The 26,464-nt window shown below is 35.1% G+C and overlaps 1 protein-coding gene across 1 annotated transcript in view; it reads right to left on the reverse strand.

The window, feature by feature from the left end:
* Nucleotides 1–1,426: 1,426 nt before the first annotated feature.
* The window catches only part of LOC111155566 (Rho GTPase activating protein 12), a 108,094-nt gene continuing 83,056 nt past the window's right edge, over nt 1,427–26,464 (reverse strand). Inside the window, exons 10-19 of the mRNA XM_022515807.1 lie at nt 22,022–22,103; nt 15,259–15,360; nt 12,196–12,294; nt 8,889–8,988; nt 7,299–7,415; nt 4,907–5,005; nt 3,362–3,439; nt 3,130–3,264; nt 2,775–2,877; nt 1,427–1,929 (exon numbers count right to left, since the gene is read on the reverse strand). Of these exons, the coding sequence (XP_022371515.1) occupies nt 1,755–1,929; nt 2,775–2,877; nt 3,130–3,264; nt 3,362–3,439; nt 4,907–5,005; nt 7,299–7,415; nt 8,889–8,988; nt 12,196–12,294; nt 15,259–15,360; nt 22,022–22,103 (1,090 nt within the window). The 3' untranslated portion in view covers nt 1,427–1,754. The remainder of the gene's footprint in view (nt 1,930–2,774; nt 2,878–3,129; nt 3,265–3,361; nt 3,440–4,906; nt 5,006–7,298; nt 7,416–8,888; nt 8,989–12,195; nt 12,295–15,258; nt 15,361–22,021; nt 22,104–26,464) is intronic.

Consider the following 26,464-nt stretch of genomic DNA (forward strand, 5'->3'; position numbering starts at 1 on the left):
CAATTCAACAAGACCACAACAACAAACAATATTTTTACCACAAAATTCACGAGAGATTTTTAGGCAGATTGTACAAAAACTACTTGTTCCCAAGGAAGGCAACCTGTTAATTACAAATGCAATTCTAAGAAAAGGAGTCTTGGTCACAAATCATTCACTTCCAAATACTGATGAAGAAATAAAAACTGGAGGGGGGAGAGTGGAGGAGGTATTGGCATGGCAGGGAGTAGAAAAAGTATGAAAAAAATGAAGAAAATATATTTACCACAAGAAATCTTGGATTCAGTTGATTTTTTAAAAATGAGGTATAAGAGTATGCCAGTAAATGCAAAAACAAGAAAAAAATTAAAAAACCAAAATGCACATTTCCAATGAAAAATCTCTAAACCTCTTATAGTTTTCTTTATTCAGATTAGACATTTCATATACATCAGTTAATCTAGAAAAATACCTCTTAAAATATCTTCAACAGACCATGCTCTCTGTAACAAAACCTTCCAAACCCTGTTTTATTATACAAATCAATCTACATTAGTAATGTAAAAAGAAATTCTCAAATTTAGCAATGTCATTTTCCATTTGACATCCATCTAATTTACATGTGGGTTTCCACTATTCATACTGCAGTTAGAATTTTGTAATAAATTTTTTTCTAATGTATTCTGTACATATTAAATTATCTAAAAGGTTCCTCTTGTAGTGCATTTACCATTTAGCAAGTCTATTCAGTATTTTTCCAGTACCATTTGCATTACAGTGATTTGCCTGTAAATGTAATTAAAAACCTAAAAGTGCACACAGTTAAGTTTCTCAAATAACAGCCTATTTCTGAAGGAACCTAATATTCACGGAAAAGATTACCAATATCATGATTAGAAATGTCAGGTTAGGATGTACTCTGAGACTATACAACAAAATTATATACATAAGCTAAAGGACATTAAGTCTTTAGCTTATATTTACATCAAATAATGTCTATTTCCACAGGGTCATACCAAGAACTCAATATGGCACTAGATATAATTAGGATTGTTAGCTACAAATCAGGGTAGCACAGACAGCCCCAAAATACCCTGAACTGACTTATGCTAAATTAAACTCCAGTATATCACAGTGTGTTAAGTAATATTAGTGTGCTGCCCAAACAAGCGACTAAGACACCCATCCAATACGGACAGTGTGCAACACCGTGAAGGTGGCAAGCCTTCGCCAAGGAATTACATCTGCTTATGATGAACTGTAGTACTTAAGACTGCCACTGCATGCAGAACCTCTGAAAAAGAAATACACAGGTTTCAAAAAGGATATACTTCATTTTGTTTAGAATGCCCAAGAGCGTCTTCAAAATAACGGATAGTGAGTACTATTCTATCAAGTGATGAATCTAACAAATGATGAGAAGAAATTCTACATTATCCAGTTTGAGAAAAAAAAAAACATGTTTTTCTTACCAAATTATCCAGTGTATATGACTGGTTAGAATTGCAAGTTTCAATTTTTACTGAAATTCAGAGTATGAAATGCAAACATTCAGGATAAAATTAATTCAAAATTACACAAAGTTATATCAACTTGCAACAAAGCAGCAAATATGAGGGCCTAATACACATCTTGACTCCCATTCCCTTCTGATCCCTCAAAAAAGTGCAAAATCAAAGAGTCACTGCTTGGTCCAAAAATAAAATACATCATGTTTAAGGGCTTGAAATCTGATGGAATCCAGCTTCTATTCCACAGGTTGTCTTCTGTAAGAATCAACGCCCGAAGATGGAATTTATTTCCAGCAGAATTAATTCTACAATCTGATTTTGGTAGACAGTATGAACTGCTATATTACCAGTCTCTTTCTCTGGCTTTAACAGAGTGGGACCAAAAACAATTGCTATACTCTGATAAGTCATTCGGTTTTTTTCTCCATTTTCTATAACTCTAAGGGGGGAAAAATAAATTGTTAAAGAGAATATAAAACATACAACAGGAAAAATTCTTCAAATTGCATTATAAACACAAACAGTTTGCACTTAGAAATGAGAAATAGTGCTCATCTTCCTAAGATACATTCAAGCTACTTAAAACCAAGTAGAATTCAGTCCAAACGTCATATGAAGGCTTCTTTTGGATAAACACAGCTGAAAGGTATAATTATATCCACTCTAACAAACTTTGTACGTGTGATATTTCAGCTTAGTGTTTAAAGTAAGACACAGACTTAAGTCTGAACTACAATTCAGGTTACAATAATTACTCCACTAGGGTGATGGGGGAAAATTTCATTAGTATACAGATTAAATTTTCATTTTACTAATTCTATATTTGTTTGATTTTCAATCTCCTTCACTGGCATAATTTGCTATTCTAGTGTTCTGTCAGAAGGCAAAAATCAGTTATTAAAATGGCTATGTAGTCACCTGAAAGCCATGATGGCTTTTTTTCCAAGGTAATTTAATAGTCCTCATTTCATAACCAAAATCTTATTTTCAGGTTAAGTTAAACAACAATTTCTAAACCCTTACATGCTAGGCATTATGTAAATGCCTCGCATATAATATTTACTTTAAGTATTTTTCATACCAGACCATTCTACCAGACAAGGCCCAAAGGAATTCTCTTTCTCAAGCTACAAAGACAGCAAGTAGCACAGCTGGAATGTGAACCAGTGTCTGAGGGACCCTGGCCTCATGACTACTATACCACACCTCATAACTGTGCACTTCTCTTACCTTTTTCTTTTTTTCTCCCTAATTACTATTTCTTTTCTGTGGTGAACCTCTTACCTTTTGAGATGTCTAAAAAGAGTCTGCATTGTATCTTGATTTGGCTTTGGCAACTGTCTGATGAGGTCCTTAACAGCAGTGACTCGCTGTCTTGGTTCTTGTTCTTTTAAAAAAAAAAAAAAAGAGAGAGAGAGAGAGATAATGAGAGATTATGCATGAAATTGAAAACAGTGATATATTTTAGAACCTAACATTTGGTAATACACAGTGACATCTGGTGGCCACATTTAAAACTTCTGAAGTAAAACAATCCTTTGAAATAATTTAAAAGAAAGGATCAAACAATGTAGTGGCTTAATCGGTACAGAGGACTTTCAGCATGTAGAAAAAACACTGAGTATAATGACATACTTACTAATTGCATTAACAAAATCATTAAAATGGTTAAATGTAAAAAGAGGTTCTGGTAATTCTCGAAAAAACATTTTGAGTGCTCCAGTAATAACATGAATATCTTCCCATTTACTATCATTCAAGTCCAATTTCTCATCTGAAAAACAGAACAGGAAATTTTAAATAACTTTAAACCAATTCTAAAAGTTAAGAGTGCCCCTTTTTTTTGCACATAACAGGGAGTAAGATCTTACCATGATTGACTGCAAATCTCAGTTTCTGGATCACAGCAAGGTTGCCACTTACTCTGTATATCCCATCAATATCCAAACCTAAGAGAAAATTACAGTATTTTTGTATTTAAAGTCGGTCTTTGTCTTTTCTAAAGATGCTTGCATGTTTCAGAATCCTTATTCATTAACATAAGCCTAAAATCAAATGGACAAATACTCTTTTCCTCTAACTGGCTTTTTTATAGATGCTTGGCAGAGGGAGAGGGGGTGGAGATACACTCTGAATTCTATTTAATAAACAGGAACAATTCTACTTTGTTTACCATGTAGACTGTGGATCATCTCAAAAAAAATCATCCCATTAAACTTGAAATACTAACAATTTAAACCTGGGGATAGTTCAGAAAGTAAAGGAAACAAAGATAAAACCATTCCATCCATTTTTTGGCACATTTCATAATGTAAATGTACATATTCAAGCACTCTTTTAAAAATGGTTGTCCTATTAAGTGCTTATAATAAATAAACTTAATAATGAATTAAAATAAAAACTGATAATTTGATGTAGTTTATTCATTTTTTTAAATATGTGGAATAGAATCATGTGGAATTCACCCAAATAAGCCTAAAAAATCCAAATATTCATTAAATGATAATGCTGTACACATTTAAGAAAGCACATTATCTGATTTGCTATTCACAGAAATTCAATGGCTTTTTTTTTTTTTAATTTATTTATTCGAGAGACAGAGAGAGAGCATGAGAGGGGAGGTCAGAGGGAGAAGCAGACTCCCCATGGAGCTGGGAGCCCGATGTGGGACTCGATCCCAAGACTCCGGGATCATGACCTGAGCCGAAGGCAGTTGCTTAACCAACTGAGCCACCCAGGCGCCCCTATTCACAGAAATTCAAATAAAGGCACAGTATCTCCATTGTCATGTTGACAAGAAAGTCAAAGACAAGATCTGAAATTGACAGAAACTACAAATTATGCAAATGTTTTAATTTTACAAGATGTTTTTGATGATGTACAAGTTAATGTGATTCCCATCATGATAGTTATTTTCTAGTATAAATATTAGGTTAAGATCAACCAAAATATAAATTGATTTGTCTTACTTAACAGGAAATGGCATAAGAAGGTTTGTCTCTTTAGACATTTTATAGTTGATGTAACAAGTTTTAAAATGTCATCTCATTTTTATTATAAAGAGAAGCAATTTGCTCTTGGTAAGTAAACACAATCGCCTATTTTCTACACTGTCAAATCACTTTCTAATAAACTCAGTTTCATAATCACCACCTTCATTTTAAGCAAAGGCCAACTCCAAGTGGCTTCAAAGAATACCATACACTTAATCAGATGGAAGTGCTGAGTTTTAACAGGTGCCTGAAAAGGTCTTCATTTAAAACAGATATACGTAATCATTAAAACATGTAAGTTTTGCAAACGATGCCTTTCTTAACATCTACGACTCAAAATCATAAAAATCCCAAGGATTTTGATGGCAAAACAATGGGTTAGTGTGCTTAACATAAAAAAAAAAAAAAAATTCAATTCCTTACCATACGCTTCAACATGTTCAATGCATAACTTCACAAATTTTGGCACTGTGCCATTTTCTCTCTGACAAAGATTAGCAAGATTGGCTCCAAATACCTGATCTGAAAAGAGATTTTATTTTTTAAAATCAACCACCCTGCTAAAATTGAGTTTGCAAAACGGCAATCACTATTCATGGTGCTACAGAAGACATACAATGCACCCTGACGTGGTCTGCTGTGACTCATGCCTTCTGTGAGCTGTCTACCTATTCCAATTCCACTTCAAACAATTTTCCTGCTTTACTCAACTCCACGAACACCCCATTTTCACCTGAAAGCCTTTTAGTTTTCTACACCTTTTGCAGAGATCCATCCTCTCCCCCCAAACTTAGCTCCTTTTATCACTCCCACACTCAGCCAAATTGTCATCTCCTTAGAAAAACCTTATGATCAGCCCAAGGTAACCCAGTTACAGTCACTCCCTATTTCATTACCATGGTAGACTGTTCATAGTAGTCATAATTATCTGGTCTGTCTCTTGTTCTTATGGAAGTTTCATGAGGGCAGGGACCTCATAATTCTCAAACCAAAAGGTATTCATGGCACGCAGGCTCACGCCCAGTACTTAGTAAACACCTAAATATTTTTTAAACTATTAAAACAAGCATGGTGCACACCCGTCATGTGCCAACCCTTGATTTCACAAAGTATATTCCAAAGGCTGTTCTATTAATCTTTCAACCCAACACTTCTGAAATGCCACACTAGTGCTAACTATTCAGGAAAACAAAGTATTTGAAGTCCTGAACAAATAAAAATAAATAAATAAAGCAGCAACAGTTCATATTTCTCAACAAAAGGCCTGGTAAAAACTTAATAGCAATTTCTATTCACTGATTTGTCAGGTTTTTTTTTTTTTTAAAGTTCTAAACATAATATCCTAAATTCTTATGTGTTATCTGGACATCCCTATTTACCTCTAACTCTTAAGGCTGTTAATCTGAATCACTTAATTAGCCAAACTCTACCGAGAAGTTTTAAATATCTTTTTAATGAAACCCATTTGCGTATTTTAATTTAGATGCTTTGCAAACAGATGTTCCAGCGATGGTCTTTTTTAGAAACTTTGAGGATATATTTATATATATGTTATATATTATTACCCTTATCTATGTCTTCATTTACTAATTAATGTCACTGAGTCCTTTATTAGAAAATTGCATCATTGAAATTAAAAGTGCTTGTAAAAACTAAAGGTATACAGGAAATGACAGATGCTGGGGAGGATGCGGAGAAAGGGGAACCCTCCTACACTGTTGGTGGGAATGCAAGCTGGTACAACCACTCTGAAAAACAGCATGGAGGTTCCTCAAAAAGTTGAAAATAGAGCTACCCTATGACCCAGCAATTGCACTACTGGGTATTTACCCTAAAGATACAAACGTAGTGATCCAAAGGGGCACGTGCATCCGAATGTTTAAAGCAGCAATGTCCAAAATAGCCAAACTATGGAAAGAACCTAGATGTCCATCAACAGAGGAATGGATAAAGAAGATGTGGCACATATACACAATGGAATACTATGCACCCATCAAAAGAAATGAAATCTTGCCATTTGCGACAACATGGATGGAACTAGAGGGTATTATGCTTAGCGAAGTAAGTCAATCGGAGAAAGACAACTATCATATGATCTCCCTGATATGAGGAAATGGAGATGCAACATGGGGGGTTTGGGGGTAGGAAAAGAATAAATGAAACAAGATGGGATCAGGAGGGAGATAAACCGTAAGAGACTCTTATCTCACAAAACAAACTGAGGGTTGCTGGGGGGAGGGGGGCCGGGAGAGGGGCGTGGGGTTATGGACATTGGGGAGGGTATGTGCTATGGTGAGTGCTGTGAAGTGTGTAAACCTGGCGATTCACAGACCTGTACCGCTGGGGATAAAAATACATTATATGTTTATAAAAAAATAAAATTTAATTAAAAAAAATAGACTATCTGCTCTGAAAAGCTGGGGGGAGGGGAAGGAACTAAAGGTATATACAAGTATATGTGATTTTAAAGAAGACTCTGCTATTAAGATCCTGTTAGTGCATTATTGCTATTGTTGCTTATAAATGAAATAAAAAATATAAAAAATAATTAGAAAAAAACACCTTATACTAATTTTAGAATCATCTGGAATGAGAATTGAAGGCAAACAATCAAGATAAAATTGTTCATAGTTAAACTTTCTGTGTGCACTGAAAAATCAATTTTAATCATTCAAATGTATTTTAAACAAATGAACCTGGTAACTTCAAAGAATGAAAACATTTTTACTGTTAGAAATTTGTCAGTTTTTAATTTAAAATGTCTAACTTCTTATTCTGGCCAAAGTTCATTATTATAAACATCACTTCTACCTACCTTTAATGTAACCTTTTTCACGAACAGCTTGCAAAGTGGGGCGCCGTGTAAGAAACTTCTTCAAGTTTTTCTTGGTTTTTTTCTGTTCTGAAGAATCTATGCTAGACACTTTCGTGGCTTAAGACAAACGGATATTAAGCATTTCATAAAATAAAAACTTAACTGATGAAAATTGTTCCACCTAGCACTCAAAAATATTAATTTCATATGTAAAAATCAGTTATAAACTTATTCTAACTTTAATATAGTTTAAGAGTAGTATGTCAAGAATCAAGTTAACAAAGACCTAATTTCAAAGGGATAAACCATTATCACCAAACACTGAAAACAAACTGTACCTTCTTTGATTTATGTGGTAAGACACTGGTTATTCTAATTTATAATCATTATTTCATAAATGATACTATTTCTCTCCTTTGACTCTCCATCAGTTTTAGAAGGTAAAATGATGAGGGGAAAAAAAATGTCCATAAAACATAAAGAAGTCTATCCTGAAGTATCCTTACGGGACTAGGAGTCTAGAGATATATATATATCCATCACTATTACTTGTACTTTAAGTTAAACACACCTCATCATAATTACCTCCAAACTAAGAATGGGACCATCTGAAAAATTTCCTACATTGCCATAACTCTGATTTCTTTTTTGGTTCCAAAAAAAAAAATACCCAAAAAGTAAATTTCTTGAAAAGAACCATATTTGAGGAAAGTTGAGAGCATAAAGAATATATTAGTTAAGCATTAAAATAATCAAATCTTCATGTGTTTACACTGTTATATGTCAATGACAATGTCTGTTAATAGGCCTAACCTTCATTAGAATGTGGAAGAACAAAAGTAGAAATGATTTTCTAATCATTAATTAGAAATCATTAATTAGTTAATCCAAAAGTCAATTCAAGGTCAAAAATTTTCAGTTAAATGTGGACTTGTTAAAATATTTTTAACAAGTTCAGAGCCACAGCTAATTTCCTATTTAAACAATGTAATTCACAAGGGGCCTGCATCAGAAAATGCTATTCTCAAATACGCTGGCTTTAGCATACACACACACACACACACACACACACACACACACACGTACACATACGTACACACACATACATATATATGAATGATCTGGGGATATGAATGCAGGCAGCTGCTCCTGCACACTCCTATCCTAGCCCAGAGATGGTTGCCCAGTGTCCTGTGTGTACTATGTATGGTACATGTCCCATGACTTTTGACGTCTTAAAGTATAAGATTCTATCCAGATCTTAAATAGTAATTATATATTTTTAAAGCAATATAGTTCAGCTTCCTGGATACCTCAATAGAAGTGCATTCTAATACACTTTTTTTTCTCTTAAAGAATCACAACATCTGAAGATTAGTAAGATGCTGTATGGGTGCACACGATGAGGCTGAAAAGTAACAAGGAGTTAACAAGGAAGAGAGTACTCCTAAAACACTAAGATTGCAAATACCTGACCTTGGGATTTCCTGGTAACACTGGAGATTCCACTCAGCCTTTATATAGTTAAAATACTCGAAAAGTAAGAGAAAATGCTCAAACAACTAACAAAACAGGTAAAGAATAACTTACAACGAAGTTTCTTAGGATCCTTATGGTCCTTCTCTTTATCATGCTTTTCTACTCCTGGGGAATCTGGTATCTCCTCTTCGATTGCTTCATCAGTTTCTGTCTATTGATTAGAGATTTCCCAAACATGTTTTACTTTTGAGATTATTTTAGATGTAATAGCACAATTCTCAATATAATCAGTAACTGATCCTCCCAACTGATTTTAGGGACCCAATCAGTACACAGTATATATGATATGATTTAGATACTTGGTAAATCTTTAAAAATATTCTTTTTCCCCCTAAATAGGGGGAATTAATTCTGAATTCCAAAAAAGAAAAAAATGCTGATTTTTCACAGGATAATGGGTTTATATACTGATGATGAGGCTATCTTCCCTCATGTAGATCAAATGCTTAAGAATGACAGTAACAAAAGTTAAAAGATTCTGACCTACAAGCTATGGTGAGAGAACATGATGAAGCTACATTCTGTGCTAACAGTACAAGGCTAACTAGCTAATGGCACATTAATTTTTCACACTAACAATCTTTTCAAATTATATTTTGTATCAATAGCTAGTAATCGCACTCACAGATTTATGGATGTTAGGCACTGAAAGAAATCCTAGAGCTCATGTACAGCCTAACCAAAGTCTCTTCTGCAGGTTAAAAAATTGAAGTGAGTTCTCAAAGCTAAAATTATTGCTTTGCCTTTCACACTGATGTCTTTGCTCCACTCAGAACTTATTTTTGTGTGTAGTGTTAAGAAAGGTTCTAATTTCTTCCTGGATATCCAGTTGACCTAGCACCACTTAAAGTTTATTCTTCCTTACTTTTCTACAGTGCTACATCTGGCATGAAGTGTCCAAAGGAATGCTGGTTTCTAGGCTCTTTATTGTGCTCCACAGGTCTGTAGATCTCCCCTGATATGGAGAGCATGTTGTATTAATTAATAAAGCTATAGAAGTCTTGACATCTGACAGAATAATAAGTCCTTACAGGTTCTTCTTCAAGAGTGTCCTGGATATTTTTACCCTTTATATTCTGATATGAATTTTAGAATAAGCTTACCAAGCTCCACCAGAAAACCTACTAGGATTTTGAAAGAGATTCAAGAATCTCAAGTCTAGGGGCACCTGGGCGGCTCAGTGGGTTAAAGCCTCTGCCTTCGGCTCAGGTCATGATCCCAGGGTCCTGGGATCGAGCCCCGCATCGGGCTCTCCGCTCAGCAGGGAGCGTGCTTCCTCCTCTCTCTCTGCCTGCCTCTCTACTTGTGACCTCTCTCTCTGTCAAATAAATAAAAAATATCTTTAAAAAAAAAAAAAAAAAAGAATCTCAAGTCTATAAATTTATAAATCATTTGGAAGAATATTTTATCTTTACACTATTGAATCATTTAATCCATGATATACTTCTCATCTAATTAGATTTTCTTTAGTGTTTTTCAATAAAGTTTTGTAATCTTCCCTACGGAAGTCTCATGCATCTTTCTACATTTATTGTGCGTATTTCTACAGAATCTTTTGCTACTCTGTAAACAGTAAATGTTTTAAATTTCATAGTAATATGTTACTCTCTTTTCACGTGGGCTTATTCTCTGATCCTATGGGCTTCAATTAAAAACAAAACAAAACATACTTTCTCTGCAAAGCCTTCCTGGACCCCTAACACTAGGTTAGCCCCTACCTAAGTAGTAAGTCGTATACCCCTCACTATCATTAACCTCATCACATTTCATTGTATTAACTGCTCAGTTGTCTGTCTCCAGTCATCTTCTGCCTTTGGCTGTAAACTCCACGCAGAAAGGTATAGCACCTGGTTGCATGCTGCTCTATCTCCAGGGCAAAGCACTCCCACATGTGTTAAATGAATGCAGCCATACTTGCTTTCAAGGGATTGGGAACAGATTACAGTGACTAGAGTGGAAAGCCCATATTAGGTAGAACAGAAGATACATTTGAAAAGATAGATCAGGCTCAGGTTGTTGAATTTTAATGAGAGTCACAGAAGCTTTGCTGAGCAGGAGAGGATTATAAAGTTAACATTAGGAAGTTTCATACAGCAATGCTATTAAGAATGGACTGGTGGGGGATGAAATAAGAAAAACCATTTAGGAAGTGACTCTTGTCTAACATACAAAGTCCTGATGATGGTTTCAGGAATAAATGGAAAGGAAGAGACAAGATTCAGAAATACACAATATTACAAACTGCAAAAGAAGAATATTTACATAGATGGGTAAATAATGGGCTAGAAGAGTTAAAAGAGGAGGAAGAGTTGATACTCAAGATTCCAAATCTGGTTGTTCTGAACTGAGTACACCATAAGAATTTTGGAGTTTAAAAGGATACTTGGGAAAAAAATCAAACCCAACGTTTCTATTTTGTAAGTGAAAACACGAAACCCACAGAGGTAGAATACTTCAGTAAGATTACAAACCTCATCCTAAGATTTCACCTATAATCTCTGAAAGACCTCTCACTCTCCAGTAAAGCCTGTGATTCCCAACTTTTCTTCAATCTATTTAGTTTAAAATCATAACACACTCCCGTAAGTATTCATTTTCCTTTTTGTCACTGACATAAGATCCTTAGTCAGGAGTCATGTCCCCCTATAGTGAGGGACAAGAAAATAGTCTCAAAAGTACAGCCCTTATCTGTTTCTTCTGGCTCTTACTAACAGCAGAAGAGCAGAATATAAGTTGGAGGTTCTTTTTGGTTGTTATACATATACACTACATATATTATATAACATATTATATTATGTATCTACTACATATACATATATATACACATTATACACACACATGTAAGAGGTTAATTTACCAGGAACATGAGGGTACTGAACACCTCCCCTGGCTGGGGGACAGGACAGAACTAGAACACCTCCAGAGGTAGCTAAAGAGCTGTCACAAGGAAAGAAAATGTGCTCATGAAGAAACTACAGCTTCATTCATTTCCTACCTTTACCTAGGACCTGTCTCCACCAAATAGTACTGTTCCCAACTCATTAGTCATTGAATAAATACTATGTACTAGGAATGGTTTGTCCCTCTTCTTGAATTACTTCTTTTTAGACCAATGCCTCATGGGAAAATTATTTAAAATCCACTACTAGCAAGTATTATATAACTGAGAATATTAAATCATTCACCAGCCCCAAGGAATTGCTAAACCACCACTGCCTTTCCCACCTCTTGTCAAAATACATATTAAATAAGTGTTTATCACATATAAACTGGAAACCAGATATGCAATAACCAATTAGAATGCAGAAAAGAAAAACAGCTCTGAAGGAAAAAAAATTTACATAACTCAAACACATACCTGATTACTGATAGTACTACTAAGAACTTTAAACCAATCGTTAATAACAGTGTCATTATCAGACTGAATCAGCAGTTCTGTTCCTTGACGGGTCTTCAGCTTTAGAGAGAAAGAGAAAAAAAAAAAAAGGATGGTTAGTGCTTTCAACCAAATAAATGAAATTTATGTATTTTTAAGATTTTATTTTTAAGTAATCTCTACACCCAACGTGGGGTTTGAACTCACAATCCCGGGATCAAGAGTTTTATGTTCCACTGACTGAGCCAGCCAGGAGCCCCTAAATAAATGAATATATTCAAGCCAAAGTCCACAAAACCACCGGCAGAAGACTAGATGCCATATTATATTGAGTGATGAAAGATTAATGTGCAGCAATGGAATACCTTTTAATATAAAATAATCCCAGAGGAATTATTAAAACATGAAGTTTTCCTCACAAAAAATTCTCAATGAAAATCTAATAATTTAAGGGTCCCAAATTCCAACACATAAATGCCATAAAACTTGCTGAAATCTAACATCCTGTATCATTAAAAAATTAGTTCAAGTAACAAAACTGTGCATTTTCCATTAGAAATGAAACAAAATTCATTTCTAAAGAAATAAAATCTGTGATATTTTTATACAAATCTGAGTGTTTTTCTCTCTCCAGTTAAAATTAAATATAGAAAAAATATATGATAGTGTTAAAACTTTCATTTTTTCCTACTTAATAGGCAAATAAATATAACAGCCTAATACAAAGAGAAGGCCCAGACAATAAATGTTACATCACTTTTGGGCAGAAAGTACTAAATTGTGTCAAATCATGAGCTAACTCATGTAGAGTTGTACATAATACTCATGTATTATTCTATATGAGGGCAGAAACTAATTTATGTATAATTTCTTTGGTTCAAAGTTTCTTACACTGGATTGAGGAAAAATTCTGAGGTATTAAGAGAAAGCATTCCTCCTATTTTCTGGCTGGTAACTGTTTATTTTTCTTCCTTGTGGAACATATGGCAATGTTTCCCAAACAACATTCTGAGACATATGCCTCAAACATAGTTTCTAAAGTAATGTTTAAAAAAGGTATTCCACCAAAAAAAAAAAAAAAAAAAAAAAAAAAAAAGGGAAAAAAAACAGTTATATGATATTTATTTGGGAAATACTAGATTAAAGAAAGCTAAACAAGATTCTCTTCTTCAAAATGTCTCAGGGCTTTGATATTCCAGGTGCTCTGATTTTTTAAGGAAAGAAAAACATCTATACCACTCCTACATTTATTTGACCATGGATTTGTTTTCACCCTGAAATCAAGTATTGAAACTGCAAGGCTAATTCAGGAAACACTGACTTCCTTTCTTGTACTTCTTTCAAGAGAGTGAGTCAAGCCAGTCAACCAATACTAAATATTCACTGCACATAAGATAATCTTAGTTAGAGGTTCTTCCTTAAAGATAAAGAAAAATACAGTCTCTCTGCTTAAAAAAAATAATCATCTAGTGGGACAAGTAATTTACAGATGATGGTAATGTAAAGTACGCTAAATTAAATGCTATTTTAAAAGCATAAATAAAAAGGCAGCACCGGTGTTGTCGTAGCATTTCTGATGGGTCTTGGAAGATAGGTAACACTTGACAAGCAGAGACTGCCATGGGTCAGTACTAATAAAGAATAAAAAACACAGCAGGAAAACCTAGGTTTCACTTGGGAACCAGCAACTCATGAACAAGACGGGAAAGGATGGACACGTGAGGTTATAAAGGAAGGCTGGGTTCTGGAAGACTATTTGCAAAGACAGTCTGAGTAATTCCTCCCATCTCCATATACACACCCTTCCACAGCGTGCCTTTACTGCGCCCCCATCAACAGGAGGGCTCTATTTCCCCACAGACCTGAATACTCAGCTGACCTTCTGACTGCTTTAGCCAACGGAATACAATGATGTGTGACTTTCTAAATCTAAGCCTCGGGAAGTGTCGTAGCTTCCACTCTCATCCTCTTGGAAGTCTGGCACTGCCTTGTGAAGAAGCCTGGAGCAGAATCCTTGAGGGAGAGATCTTATAAAGAAGGAGGCCTAGCAAACTGCTGGCACTGATATCAGACACGTGAACTAGACCATCCAGATCCGGGTGAGCCACTGAATGACTAAAGCCTCATGAATGGTCCCACGTTGAGATCAGAATCACTCAGCTCAGCACAAGCCAAACAGAACAAACAGAACAGCTCTTTTCCCTAAGCTACTAAACCCTGAGATAGTCTGATATGCTGCAATAAACAACTGATACAGAATCCTGTATTACAGGGATAAGGAGGGGGACTGTATTATTTATTTATTTATTTATTTATTTGAGACAGACAACAGAGAGGGCACAAGGGAGCACAAGCAGAGGGAAGAGCAGAGGGAAGAGCCCACTCCCTGCTGAGCAGGCAGCCAGACACAGGGCTTGATCACAGGACCCCGAAATCATTACCTGAGCCAAAGATAGCCCCTTAACAGACTGAGCCACCCAGGTGCCCCTACGGTGGTGGTGGTCGGGGGGGTGTTAATGACAAAATGGAAAGGTCTCAATTTATTTTCCAATATTAGATTTGGCAGGTAAAGGAAACCACCACCCCCACCATTTTAAGAGTTTATTTATCTACTTGTCAGAGAGAGAGCAAGCACACTAAGGGGGAACAGAGAGAGCGAGAGGCAGACTCCCCACTGAGTAAGGAGCCTGATGTGGGGCTCAATCCCAGGACTCTGGGCTCATGACCTAAGATGAGGTCAGACACTTAACTAACTGAGCCACCCAGAAGATCCAAATGAAACCATACCCTTGTTATTGTCGGTAGGGAAAGGCGAGATTACGGAACAAAGGCTCTTCATCTAACAGTCTGAGATCCAATGACTTATGCAAATGAAGCCAAGCTCTTCATGCTGGCTTCTTCTTAAATTATGATACCAAACTGACTTAGTGACCACCTTTCCCTTAACCAGTCACATTGAAATACAACTCAAAAGAATTCAAAAAGAAGAACATCCAATTAGTATGGTTAAGAATGTGAGTCATACTTAGAAAACAAACGTTTTACCTCAAATACATTCTTTTTGCTGGATTTATCCTTCGAAGCCATCTCCACTGTCGCCCCCTTTAGGTCCACTGTGAACTCTGGCTTGGACTGATTACTTCCAAACTTCATTTTAGAAAAAAGGAAAAACCTTTGTGATGTTCATGTACATGTGCATATCAAAAAGATTTAAGACCAATTATTAACAATAAACCAAATAGGTGATTACCCCAAATTTCTGTCTTTATTATAAAATAACAATTCCTACTTTAAAATTGAAATGTCTGTAAGACATGAATATATTGTTCATAGAAACGGAAATAAAATGGCTCAACTTCCATCTTAATAAGAAAAACATAAAATAAAGCCACACAAATCTTTTTTCACCCATCAGTATAGAAAAAAAAATTCCAGAAGTTAGATGAAAAACTCTGTTTTCAATGATGTACTATATACTGGCTAATTGAACATAATAATAATAAAAAATCTATGTTTTTTCATACAGTATGGGGCCTTCATATGCTGTAATAAAGCCTAGAGAGGGAAAATGGGTAATACTGTATTTGCAAATTTACAAACACAGGTATTGTTTGGTTTTAGCAATGTTATTTCTTGGAATTGATCCTAGACTATATATGACTATATAAAATAGTCATATACCTATAAAATAGGTAAAATGATGTGTTCAAAAAGGCAAGGCAATATTCTTACATATGTATAAATAATATCTGGATTTGCCATATTTATGGATTATGCCACAAAACAAAAAATCTGGGTATCTGCAGATATCAAGTGCTTTTCCACCTAATAAACATTCTCTAAACCTGATTCTGTGCTTTCAAGAGTTATTTCCTTATCGACTATTTATGTTGTCAACAACAGTAACTTGTAAAAACAGAAAACTCTAAGATCCATATTCTTTTATTCAGCCTTTCTTAGAAATTATAACTAAAGCCAGATGCTAATAAAGCCTCACCAATTTAATGACGAACTGTGAAAAGAATAGGAAGGGAGCTGACATGGGCGGTTTGAAAAGAAAAAGCACTTAGCAAGCTATTACATTTTGTTAACCAGATAAGGAAAAGATTAGCAAGTAGCAGAAAATTATGTTAAAGATAGACTTACTCTGTATCCTGCCATCCTTAAGTTAAATTTTTGTTTAGTCTCTTCACTAAGAATAGAAAATAGCATTCCTTTTTACTGAAAGGTTTAGAGGTTTTAAGATCTTAAAGGGTTAATGAACTGTAACCTTAAGGTCAAAGATTTATTTTAGGAAATTTCATTTCTTAAAGTATTTTCAAGTAAAATTGTGTTTGTCATTGGAAATGGATCTTACCCATCAACCTGGTGAAATCTTATGCACTATTTATAATGTCAATAACAACTCAGTAGCTTCTCATTTAATAAATGGTTCGACTTCCTCTGTTCCCCTTTTATTTCATCTTTTCGACTAGCAACGTGGTCTTAAATAATGTACTTGTAACAAAACAACATTTAGGATGTTATATTGAATTTATTAGTGAAATCAAAACAAAGTTTAGGATATCATATTAAATTTTCATTAGTGGAATCATAATAACAATCACAAAAATTTTAACTATTCTACAAAGTCTTGGCCTTTTTAAGTACTTTTGTCATTCAAAAGACATTTAATTAACCATAAAGCTACAATGGGCAAAGGTAAGTTTTTGAGTAAAAATGACATATCTCAAAAGTTATAAACCTCAAATGTGCACATTTAACTGAACTGAACTTGCCATCACACGCTCTGTCAATGGTTAGCTATAAGCCAAGATACGAACAACTAACCAAGTATGATGGAGCAACCAAATACAAGTACAATGATAGGGCACGGAATGCTGATAAAAAATGCATTCAATACGGTTGGCAAAATTTTGTGTTTGTTATTCATCCTTTTTCAAACTTTAGTCCCACTCTATCATACACCCTCCAACATATTCAAGGCAAAGAAAATGGAATTATTGTGGCAAGGGGCATGCAACAAGAACACATACAGTGACAGCTGAAACAGGAGCAGATTTTACATATGGAGGCCGTCGACTGACAGAATTTTTCCAAGAAGAAAGCAGCGAAAGCAAGAGCTCAGAGACTGAGCCCTGGTGGCAGAATGACTTGATGGAAAAAGGGAAGAAAATGATGATGTCATAATAATGCACAATGGCAAAATGACAGACAAGAGAAAAGCATATGGAACCAAATGGGACACAAATACAATTCCACAAGCAGACACAACACAAAGCTTAACTTCCAAATATTTTTATAAAGGCCCTCGCATTTATATCTCAGAATATCTTCTGACTCTTAGTACATAAATTCATATTTGATTTTTAAGGTGAATGTTTTTTAGAAATTACATTAAACAGACTTGCCTTAGCCTATAATCACAACAGAAGACATGAAGGTTAATAGGGAGAATCACATCAGGCCCACTGCCACCTTGCTCAGCCCACTACTCAGAAAACCCTGAGCTTCCTCCTTGTGACCTGCCAGGCAATGTCCTCTGGTATCCCTTTCTAAGTTCTCTCTGGGGAGTGGCCCTACCATCCAATTTGCCTTCCCCTTCCTCTAGGACAGTGGTTCTCAACCACGGGCAATTTTGTCCTCTAGAGGCCATCTGACAATGTCTGGTGACATTTGTAGTTTTCACAACTGGAGGTGGGGATGCTTCTATCTCCCGCTAAATACCATACCATTTATAGGAGAGCCTCCAGAAGAAAGAATTATCTGACCCAAAAAGGAGACAAATTTTAGAAATTTTGAAGTACGTATATACGAATAACTAGTGATATTTGTGAGGTGATTTTTGTAATACTCAAGGTATATGATGAATGATATCTGAAAGGGAGCACAATATATGTCATATCCTATTGTCACCATGCACTTGTCGGTTTTCCCCATTCCAGTGTATAAGTCATGAAGACAGAGACCATGTTACTTACTTCTAAAACTTCCAAACTTAACACAATGCCTAGAACAAAACAGGCTTTTATGATTTTTTTTTTTTTTTTTTGGTCAGAGAGAGAGAGAGAGAGAGAGAGAGAGAGCTCGTGCAAGCGCACAAGCAGGCAGAGGTGGAGAGAGAAGCAGGCTCCCTGCCGAGCAAGGAGCCCAATGCGGGACTCGATCCCAGGATCCTGGAATCATGACCTGAGCCGAAGGCAGCGGCTTAATCGACTGAGCCACCCAGGCATCCCCAAAACAGGCTTTTATGTCTGTTAAACAAACTGGTGAAATAAGTAAGAAAAAAAGCAAGTATAATTTATGCTATTGATACCACAATCTAGTGGATAATATTACACAGAAAACCCACTGGAATGTAACCAGTGGAGAAAGACCGGCTCATGGGATGATACAGCATCTATGTAAAATGTATCTTACGTGCTCGAGTTGCACGCTGCATATGTACATTTTGTTTACCCAATATTAACTACCCATGGAACCAAACCTAAAATACAAAGCATGAATTATTTAAAAACAAAAACAAAAACAACTTCAAATAGTGTGGATGCTTTTGCTCAGTCTTCAATGAATATATGAATATATGCTCTGGAGTGAGCAAAAGATTTGAACCCGCTCTTTTTTCAAGTGGACCAAGGTGTAGGTTTTGTACTACGTATGAAAAATAATTTTTAAAGAACCAAACTTCTGCAACATGTCCCCTTAACATATACCAAACTCAAACTAATAATAATGATGATAATAACAACAACAACAGAAACCAAACTCAACTGGAGGAAAAGCAATCTCTTCCAACCTCAAAGGTAAAAAATGGCTCTGCTACAGATCAACTTCTAACTAACACCTTCCTAAGAGATACTCAAGGACAATTTTCACTCACAGGTGATTTCTGGGTTTTTTGGCTTTGATACCAGCCTTTTTAGAATCTCATCCTCAGGTGTGATTTCACTATACAAACAGGATACATTTTACCTACAATAAATCTACTTGGTGACTGAGCAAAGAAACAAAACTATGATTTTCTTCCAAATTCTTTTTAATAATCGTAATTACAGAGTTAATTAAGAAGTCTCTCACATATTTCATCAATTTTTAATATTTATGAATGTTTTATAATGCCAAAATACATTAGATACATTCATATACATTTTATTTGAATAATCTTACTTGCTTTTACTTAGACCATTTAAATTAGTTTTCATTCCCTTCATAATGTTACATATGGAAAGAAAAAGCAAGAAAGTCTGATCTTTAAATATGTCATAAAACAAAAATTAAGAATTGACTGCAGTAACCAAGCATTTTGTCACCTCTCACATTTGTTTAGTTTTTATTGAGACTATAAACACAGTATGACTATATTTTATTTATACTAATCTGAAATGATAATATATTGTATGATTCACAATATATTAATAAAATTTCATTTAAAGGCAAAAATTCAAATAGTGTATGAATCTCCAAAATTAAAAACGCATTAAGAATTCTACAATTTCCAAATTGGCTAACTCAGTGAATTTTAAACTCTGCTTCCCTACTGCCACATGGCAACAAAGTGACACAACTCTGGCGGATGAACAGACATACCGCACACCCTTTGTCAGGATCAGATTTAATTGTGAGTTCTCAATTATGTAAAACCCTCAAGAGTGAAAACCTTAAACAAAATGCAACCAGTCTCTACTAACAATCAACATCTTCACATTTAAAAAGAAGTTTCCATTTTCTTTTAAAAGCATACAAACCTGCCTACCTAAATGATACCTCTTATCATAATGCTCTACTTTATCTGTACATACCACAACCTCCAATCTTTAAGTATCAGAAATTATCATATCAATGCCCATTATCCAACTGTCTTTAGGTACCTTTTAAAATTTATTAATCACTAACTGTTCTCCATTCTTCTTCTTTCATTCATTTCCTGCACTCAATTCCAAACAGAAGTTGAGCCATAAGTAGGAAGAAATAATTACATAACCCTGTAGGAATGCATTAACACAAATGAAAGTACCATATGTTTTACCTCAGGGGGAAAAAAGGAGAAACACATAATTATCAATTTAAGATAAGTGAAACCAAAATTTCAATCTTTAAATATGGAAAGCATATTACAGGTCAGTTCCACTGTACTGGCTAAACAATGAAGCAAATCAAAGGTAAAGTAAAACAGAAGAATCATTCCAGAATGTTCATTTTAGTGCCCAACCCAGAGAATTTGGGGGCTGCCACATCAAGGTATTTGTGGACTAACATGCTCTGTGGCATTCCTGGTTCAGAAGAATGTTAAATGGTTGCATTATAAATGCAGATGAGTAGAATTTGCTTGAATTTTATAAATAGATTTTTTCATCAAATGTAAGATCCGTAGGTCCTGTTAATTTTAAAGCAACTCAGTAAATGTAAGAAAATATTGGTTAAGGTAGGATATAAAGCAAGTTAAAGACATTAGATTGATTTCACTTTAAATTTTACTTAAGCACTGACCTTTCAAACTCAATTACCAAAAATTTTTTTTAAATATCCAGAGCATGGACTCTGGAGACAAAATACTACCTAGATCTGCCACTTAGTACTAGCTATACAAAATTCAGCAAGCTCCTTAACTGTTTTATACCTCATTCTCTCAACTACAAAAGGGGAACAGGGGATGATAAACAGTAGCTATATCAGACTTAAGAGGGTAATATATACCTAATCTTCTGCCCTTAGAACAGTACCCAATACATGAAGCATTCAAAAAGTGTTAACTGTTACATGTCACAAATTATAGTTTTTAGTATTTGTTTTACAAATTAACCAAAGAGTAATAATAGTAAACATTCAGATACACAAAAACCTTCAAAATCCCATGAGTAATGGGACATTTACTTATTCTTCTAAAAGCGGGCTGACATTATCTACAAATACAGACACTGGAATCACCGACGGGTCTCCAAAGATCAGATCACAATTCAAGGTGGGGCTTGACATATTTCTTTGCTTATTTTCTAACTAAATAGCTGAATTAGCCAAGTCACAAGCACAAGAAAGCTTTATAGGTATCCCCTGCTTTTCGAAAGTTCGCATCACACCACTTTGCTTCTACAAAACACTGACATTATTGTTTTTGCTAACCAAAACAAATCTGATGAGTATTTTTCACTGTCATTAAAAAAGGTGAAAAGTGAAAACAGTGTTCAGCATTTGCTGTGCTGCGAGCAATTATGGAGCCAGCACGTATCCTGAACAGCGAAAGTGGTCTACCAGGCTCCTTTTCAGGAAACCACACTCAGCATGTCAGCACCACAGTTTTAACTGTGTGAGTATCTGTGTTTTAAGCTCCTTTGGTGCATCGGTTAACAAGATATATCCTAAGGTATCAGAAAAGCCTAAAAGAGGTTTTTTTCGGGGCGGGGGGGGTCTGGGAATGCTCAAAAATTTTCCCATATAGATTAATGATAACTGCTTCTTTGCTTCACAAAGGTTTCAGAAGAGCACCCTGCTTTCGGACAGCAGGGGAAACCTGTAATACCCTGGAGCTTATTCAAGAGATCTATTTTGTTCTATAATGTCCAAGTAGTAACCCCATCTTTCAGTTCAATGGATAAAATAGACTTCGTTGATTTTAATAATACAACTAATCAAACTTCCAACTAGCCTTCCTCTTTTGTTTCAAGTCGAAGTGCATCTTTTAAAAAACTTCATTTACTTTTATTTGCATACCAGTTGTAGCTAGCTAGGACTCTGAAATACTTTGTGAAATTCAGGTACAATACCATCCACGCAGTTTAAACGTGTAAAGCCTTCAGAGAGAAGAAATACTTACCCAACTTGTGCTGCTTCCTTGCGTTTTGGTAAAGAGTAAAGATGAACCTTGCAACACGGCCCAAGAAGACAACCAGTTCTTTCTGTAATTATAAAGAGAACCAACTAGAGCTTTGCTATTCAGTTTTTCCAACCAAATTTAAAAGATTACAATCTAATAATCAATGTTGTCTACAATTTACATTCATTGTTGACATTCTAATTGTTTTTACTGACGATATACTGCTAATGAAATTACATTCATTTTATGGTCCCAAACGGACCATAAAGGCCCCCAAACAAATGAAGGTAATAGAGACAGCTTATCAGAATAACTATATACCTAATTATGTTCACGTGGTAATCCAGCACACTTGTGATCAAAGGTACCAAACTACTTTGAAGGAACATGAATTGAACTCTGTATTTGGCAAGAATTATTCATGATTACAAATCAGGCAAATGTGTCCACCTCACCTAATTCTTTATAGATACAGATTATTTTATATTTCTTGGGTATCTCCCTTCCCCTAATAAGGCTATACCAGGTAAGTGGGAGATACTAGGCACCTAAGTAGATAGTAGGTATAATAAATTACATACTCATTGATCAGAGGTCACTAAGATGACGTTTCTTTTATAATTTTGTATTTTTTATATTTTATATTTATATATGTTTATATATTTGTTTATAACGACATACACAAATTGATTTTTATTTATATTTATTTTTATATTTCTTGGTTATCGCCCTTCCCCTAATAAGGTTACACTATGTAAATGGGAGATACTAGGTACAATAAATTACATACTCACTGATGATGAGGTTACTAAGCTGAGGGTTTTTTTGTCTAAATTATAAAAAAAAAAATCAAAACTCTAAATATAAAAATGTATAAAAAGGAAGGCCCCATTTCTTCTCCTTCAATTCACATTGTAGAAACAATCAATATTTACCTTATAAGGGAATTTAATTGTTGGAAGGCTAAAATGAATGTCAAATATATATATGCATACCTTACTGCCAAACATACTGACAGTTTTGTGAAAACTCTATGGGCACTCAAAAGGAGCTCTCCACTTTCAGAATGTAGAATTCAGTAACTATCAATTAGACCTACTTTGTTATTTTTTATGTATACTTGAACTTCATGCATTAAAAGTAAAATAAAGTTTACTACTATTGAGTATTTTTCCTTTTACTTCCTGTTGGTTTTGCTTTTGGTTGTTAATGCTACTTATTTGGTGAATGGCTATTCTTAATGAATAGATCTTTACTGTAGATTTATTCGTGGTTTTGACATGCCTGGTTTTTTTTTTAACTTTCCTGAATCTTTTTTTTTTTTTTTTTTTTTAAGATTTTATTTATTTGACAGAGAGAGACACAGCGAGAAAGGGAACACAAGCAGGGGGAGTGGGAGAGGGAGAAGCAGGCTTCCCACTGAGCAGGGAGCCTGATGTGGGGCTGGATCCCAGGACCCTGGGATCATGACCTGAGACGCAGACAGATAATTAACAATTGAGGCACCAAGGTGCCACTGAATCATTTTTCTGATGTCTTTTTTATATATATATATATATATATATATATAATATTTAGGTGGGTTTTCTTTTGTGCTTCAATCTGAACATCTTTATCTTTCAACAGAGGAAGAGAGTCCATTTACATTTATTGACACTGATAAATGCTTGGGCCTTGTGTTATCATTTTGTTACATCTTTCTCTTATTATTTTGTTTCATGTGGATCTTAAGATATTTAGAAGGGATTTATTTTTATTTGAGTTTATTTTATACTCAATCTTCTATTTCTATAGAGAACATCTACTAACTCCCCCCTCTGAAAAATGCTAAAATAAGTATATTTCCACTTTAAATGAACTTTTTGAATTTAATTTTCAAAATTAAGAAAACTGTAGAACTAGTCAATGTATCTAAAAATACTGGATATTTGAATACTGAATTAACAACAACTGCCTCAAAGACTGAAGTTCTTGTGTACCTGAGTTGCAAGCAGAATTAGTCACATTTTTTCCTGGAAAAAAAATAAAAATGACTGACGGCCACACTATGGTTATTCAGACTTGTGTATCTGGCAGGTAGACATTATCTCAAAAATAAATGAAGTGAGTCTGTCATTTAAATGATAGTATTTGTTGACAAAAAATTGAAGCTTTCAAAGGGAAAACAGAATTTTGGAAAACTTGGCATATCTGCCACTGTGAGGTTGACAATTTTCCAATATCTAATGACTCTTCTGATGATGTTACTGATTTGTGATTCTTCGATATTGTAAAATATGTCAACATTTGAAAAATCAGCAAACTTAGTGAACCAGTGTTTTCCAAATGATCTCCAAGATGCTACAAAATTATGTACAGGTAGAGATAGTAAAATGCACCAGAGACCAACGGATTTTTTTTTTTTTAAGATTTTATGTATTTATTTGAGAGAGAGAGCACAAGAGCACAAGAGCAGGGTGTGGGGCAGAGGGAGAAGCAGACTCTCCGCTGAGCAGGGAGCCCAATGTGGGGCTCAATCCTGGGATTCCAGGTGCCAAAGGCAGACATTTAACTGACTCAGCCACCCAGGCACCCCAGACCAATGGATTTTGAGGTAACTAAGTATGAAAAGTTCAATAACGGTTTTTCTCAGTCTTAACTTGTGGCATTTTAGTGTAACAGAAAAATATATGCACTTATCTAAGAAGAGTATTAAAACACTCCTCCTTTTTCCAACTTTATATATGAAAGGGGGGATTCTCTTCATATAAACTTCAGCCAAAATAATGTGTCAGAGAAATTGACTGCCAGCAGAGATGAGGCTCCAGCTGTTTTCCATTAAGCCAAATATTAAAGATTAGCAAAAATGTGAAACAATGCCACACCTCTCATGGAAAATTTCTGTATTGGAAATAGAGGGTTTTTTCTTCATAAAAATGTTACTTGCGTTAACATATAATGGGTTATCAGTTTTAAGAATTAAAAAACTTGAAATTTCTCAGTTTTAACTTCTCAAATCTACAGCTATAAACTATACACACAAAAGTTCTTTGCAAGGGGCTCCTGGGTGGCTTAGTGGGTTAAGCCTGTGCCTTCGGCCCAGGCCATGATCTCAGGGTCCTGGGATTGAGCCCCGCATCAGGCTCTCTGCTCAGTGGGGAGCCTGCTTCCCCCTCTCTCTCTCTGCCTGCCTCTCTGCCTACTTGTGGTATCTCTCTCTCTGTCCAATAAAAGTAAATAAAATCTTTTTAAAAAAAAAGTTCTTTGCAATAATAACAAATGAAACAAGATGGGATCGGGAGGGAGACAAACCATAATCTCACAAAACAAACTGAGGGTTGCTGGGGGGGGCGGGGTTACGGAGAGGGTGATGGGGTTATGGACACTGGGGAGGGTATGTGCTATGGTGAGTGCTGTGAAGTGTGTAAACCTGGCGATTCACAGACCTGTATCCCTAGGGCTAATAATACATTATATGTTTATAGAAAAATAAAAATTATTTTTTAAAAAACATTTTTAAAAAAGTTCTTAGCATTTTGCAAAAATTAATCAATAATTTTTAAGAGTTTTTTAATGGGGTCCTCAGATCAAAATGTTTAAGAACCACTAATAGGAAACTAAAAAACTGGTTTGCTCAACTCTACATAAATAAATTTAAAGATGATGAAATGGATGATATTCTTAGGAAAACATAAATCACCGAAAGTTTTCCAAATGAAGTAGAAAATCTAAAGGACTAATTACCACAGGGAAAACGACAACAATGAAAACAGAGAAAGTGGCCAAAGAACTATCTGCACTACACATGCCCAAAAGCGAAAGAGAAGGAAAAACAGACTCCATTCACAAGTGACTTCACCCATAGAACAATTTAAGGAACAAATAACTGCAGTATTTGTAAAGGTATTCCAGAGCACTTAAAAGAAAAATTTCCAAGTACTAAAATGTGACAAAGACAGTTCAGTTAAAGAAAATCTTAAAAACTTAACTATATGTAAATTTCAAACTCTTCTTTACACAACAGGCTGATCTCTGTTGACTATAAAATCATAGCATTTTGGCAGTTCTTAAAAACTGGGGAAAATGCAACTTGCTTACAATTTCTTTTTTTTTTTTTAAGATTTTATTTATTTGACAGAGAGAGATCACACATAGGCAGAAAAGCAGGCAGAGAGAGAGGGGGAAGCAGGCTTCCTGCTGAGGAGAGAGCCTGATATGGGGCTCGATCCCAGGAGCCTGAGCAGAAGGCAGAGGCTTAACTCACTGAGCCACCCAGGCACCCCAAAGAGTAAATTTCCTTAATTCATCAGGAGGTACCACACGTTAACCAAAAAAGCCAACAACACAACAGACAAACCGATAAAGGGGATGAACTGACAATTCACCAACCAAAAAAGACACACAAATGTCTTGGGATACTCTACCACACTGCAAAGTAATACAAATTAAAAATATCATTCTCTA

The sequence above is a fragment of the Enhydra lutris genome, unplaced genomic scaffold (assembly GCF_002288905.1).
Source record: "Enhydra lutris kenyoni isolate GAN:26980312 unplaced genomic scaffold, ASM228890v2 scaffoldscaffold42, whole genome shotgun sequence".
NCBI classification, from domain to species: Eukaryota; Metazoa; Chordata; class Mammalia; order Carnivora; family Mustelidae; genus Enhydra; species Enhydra lutris.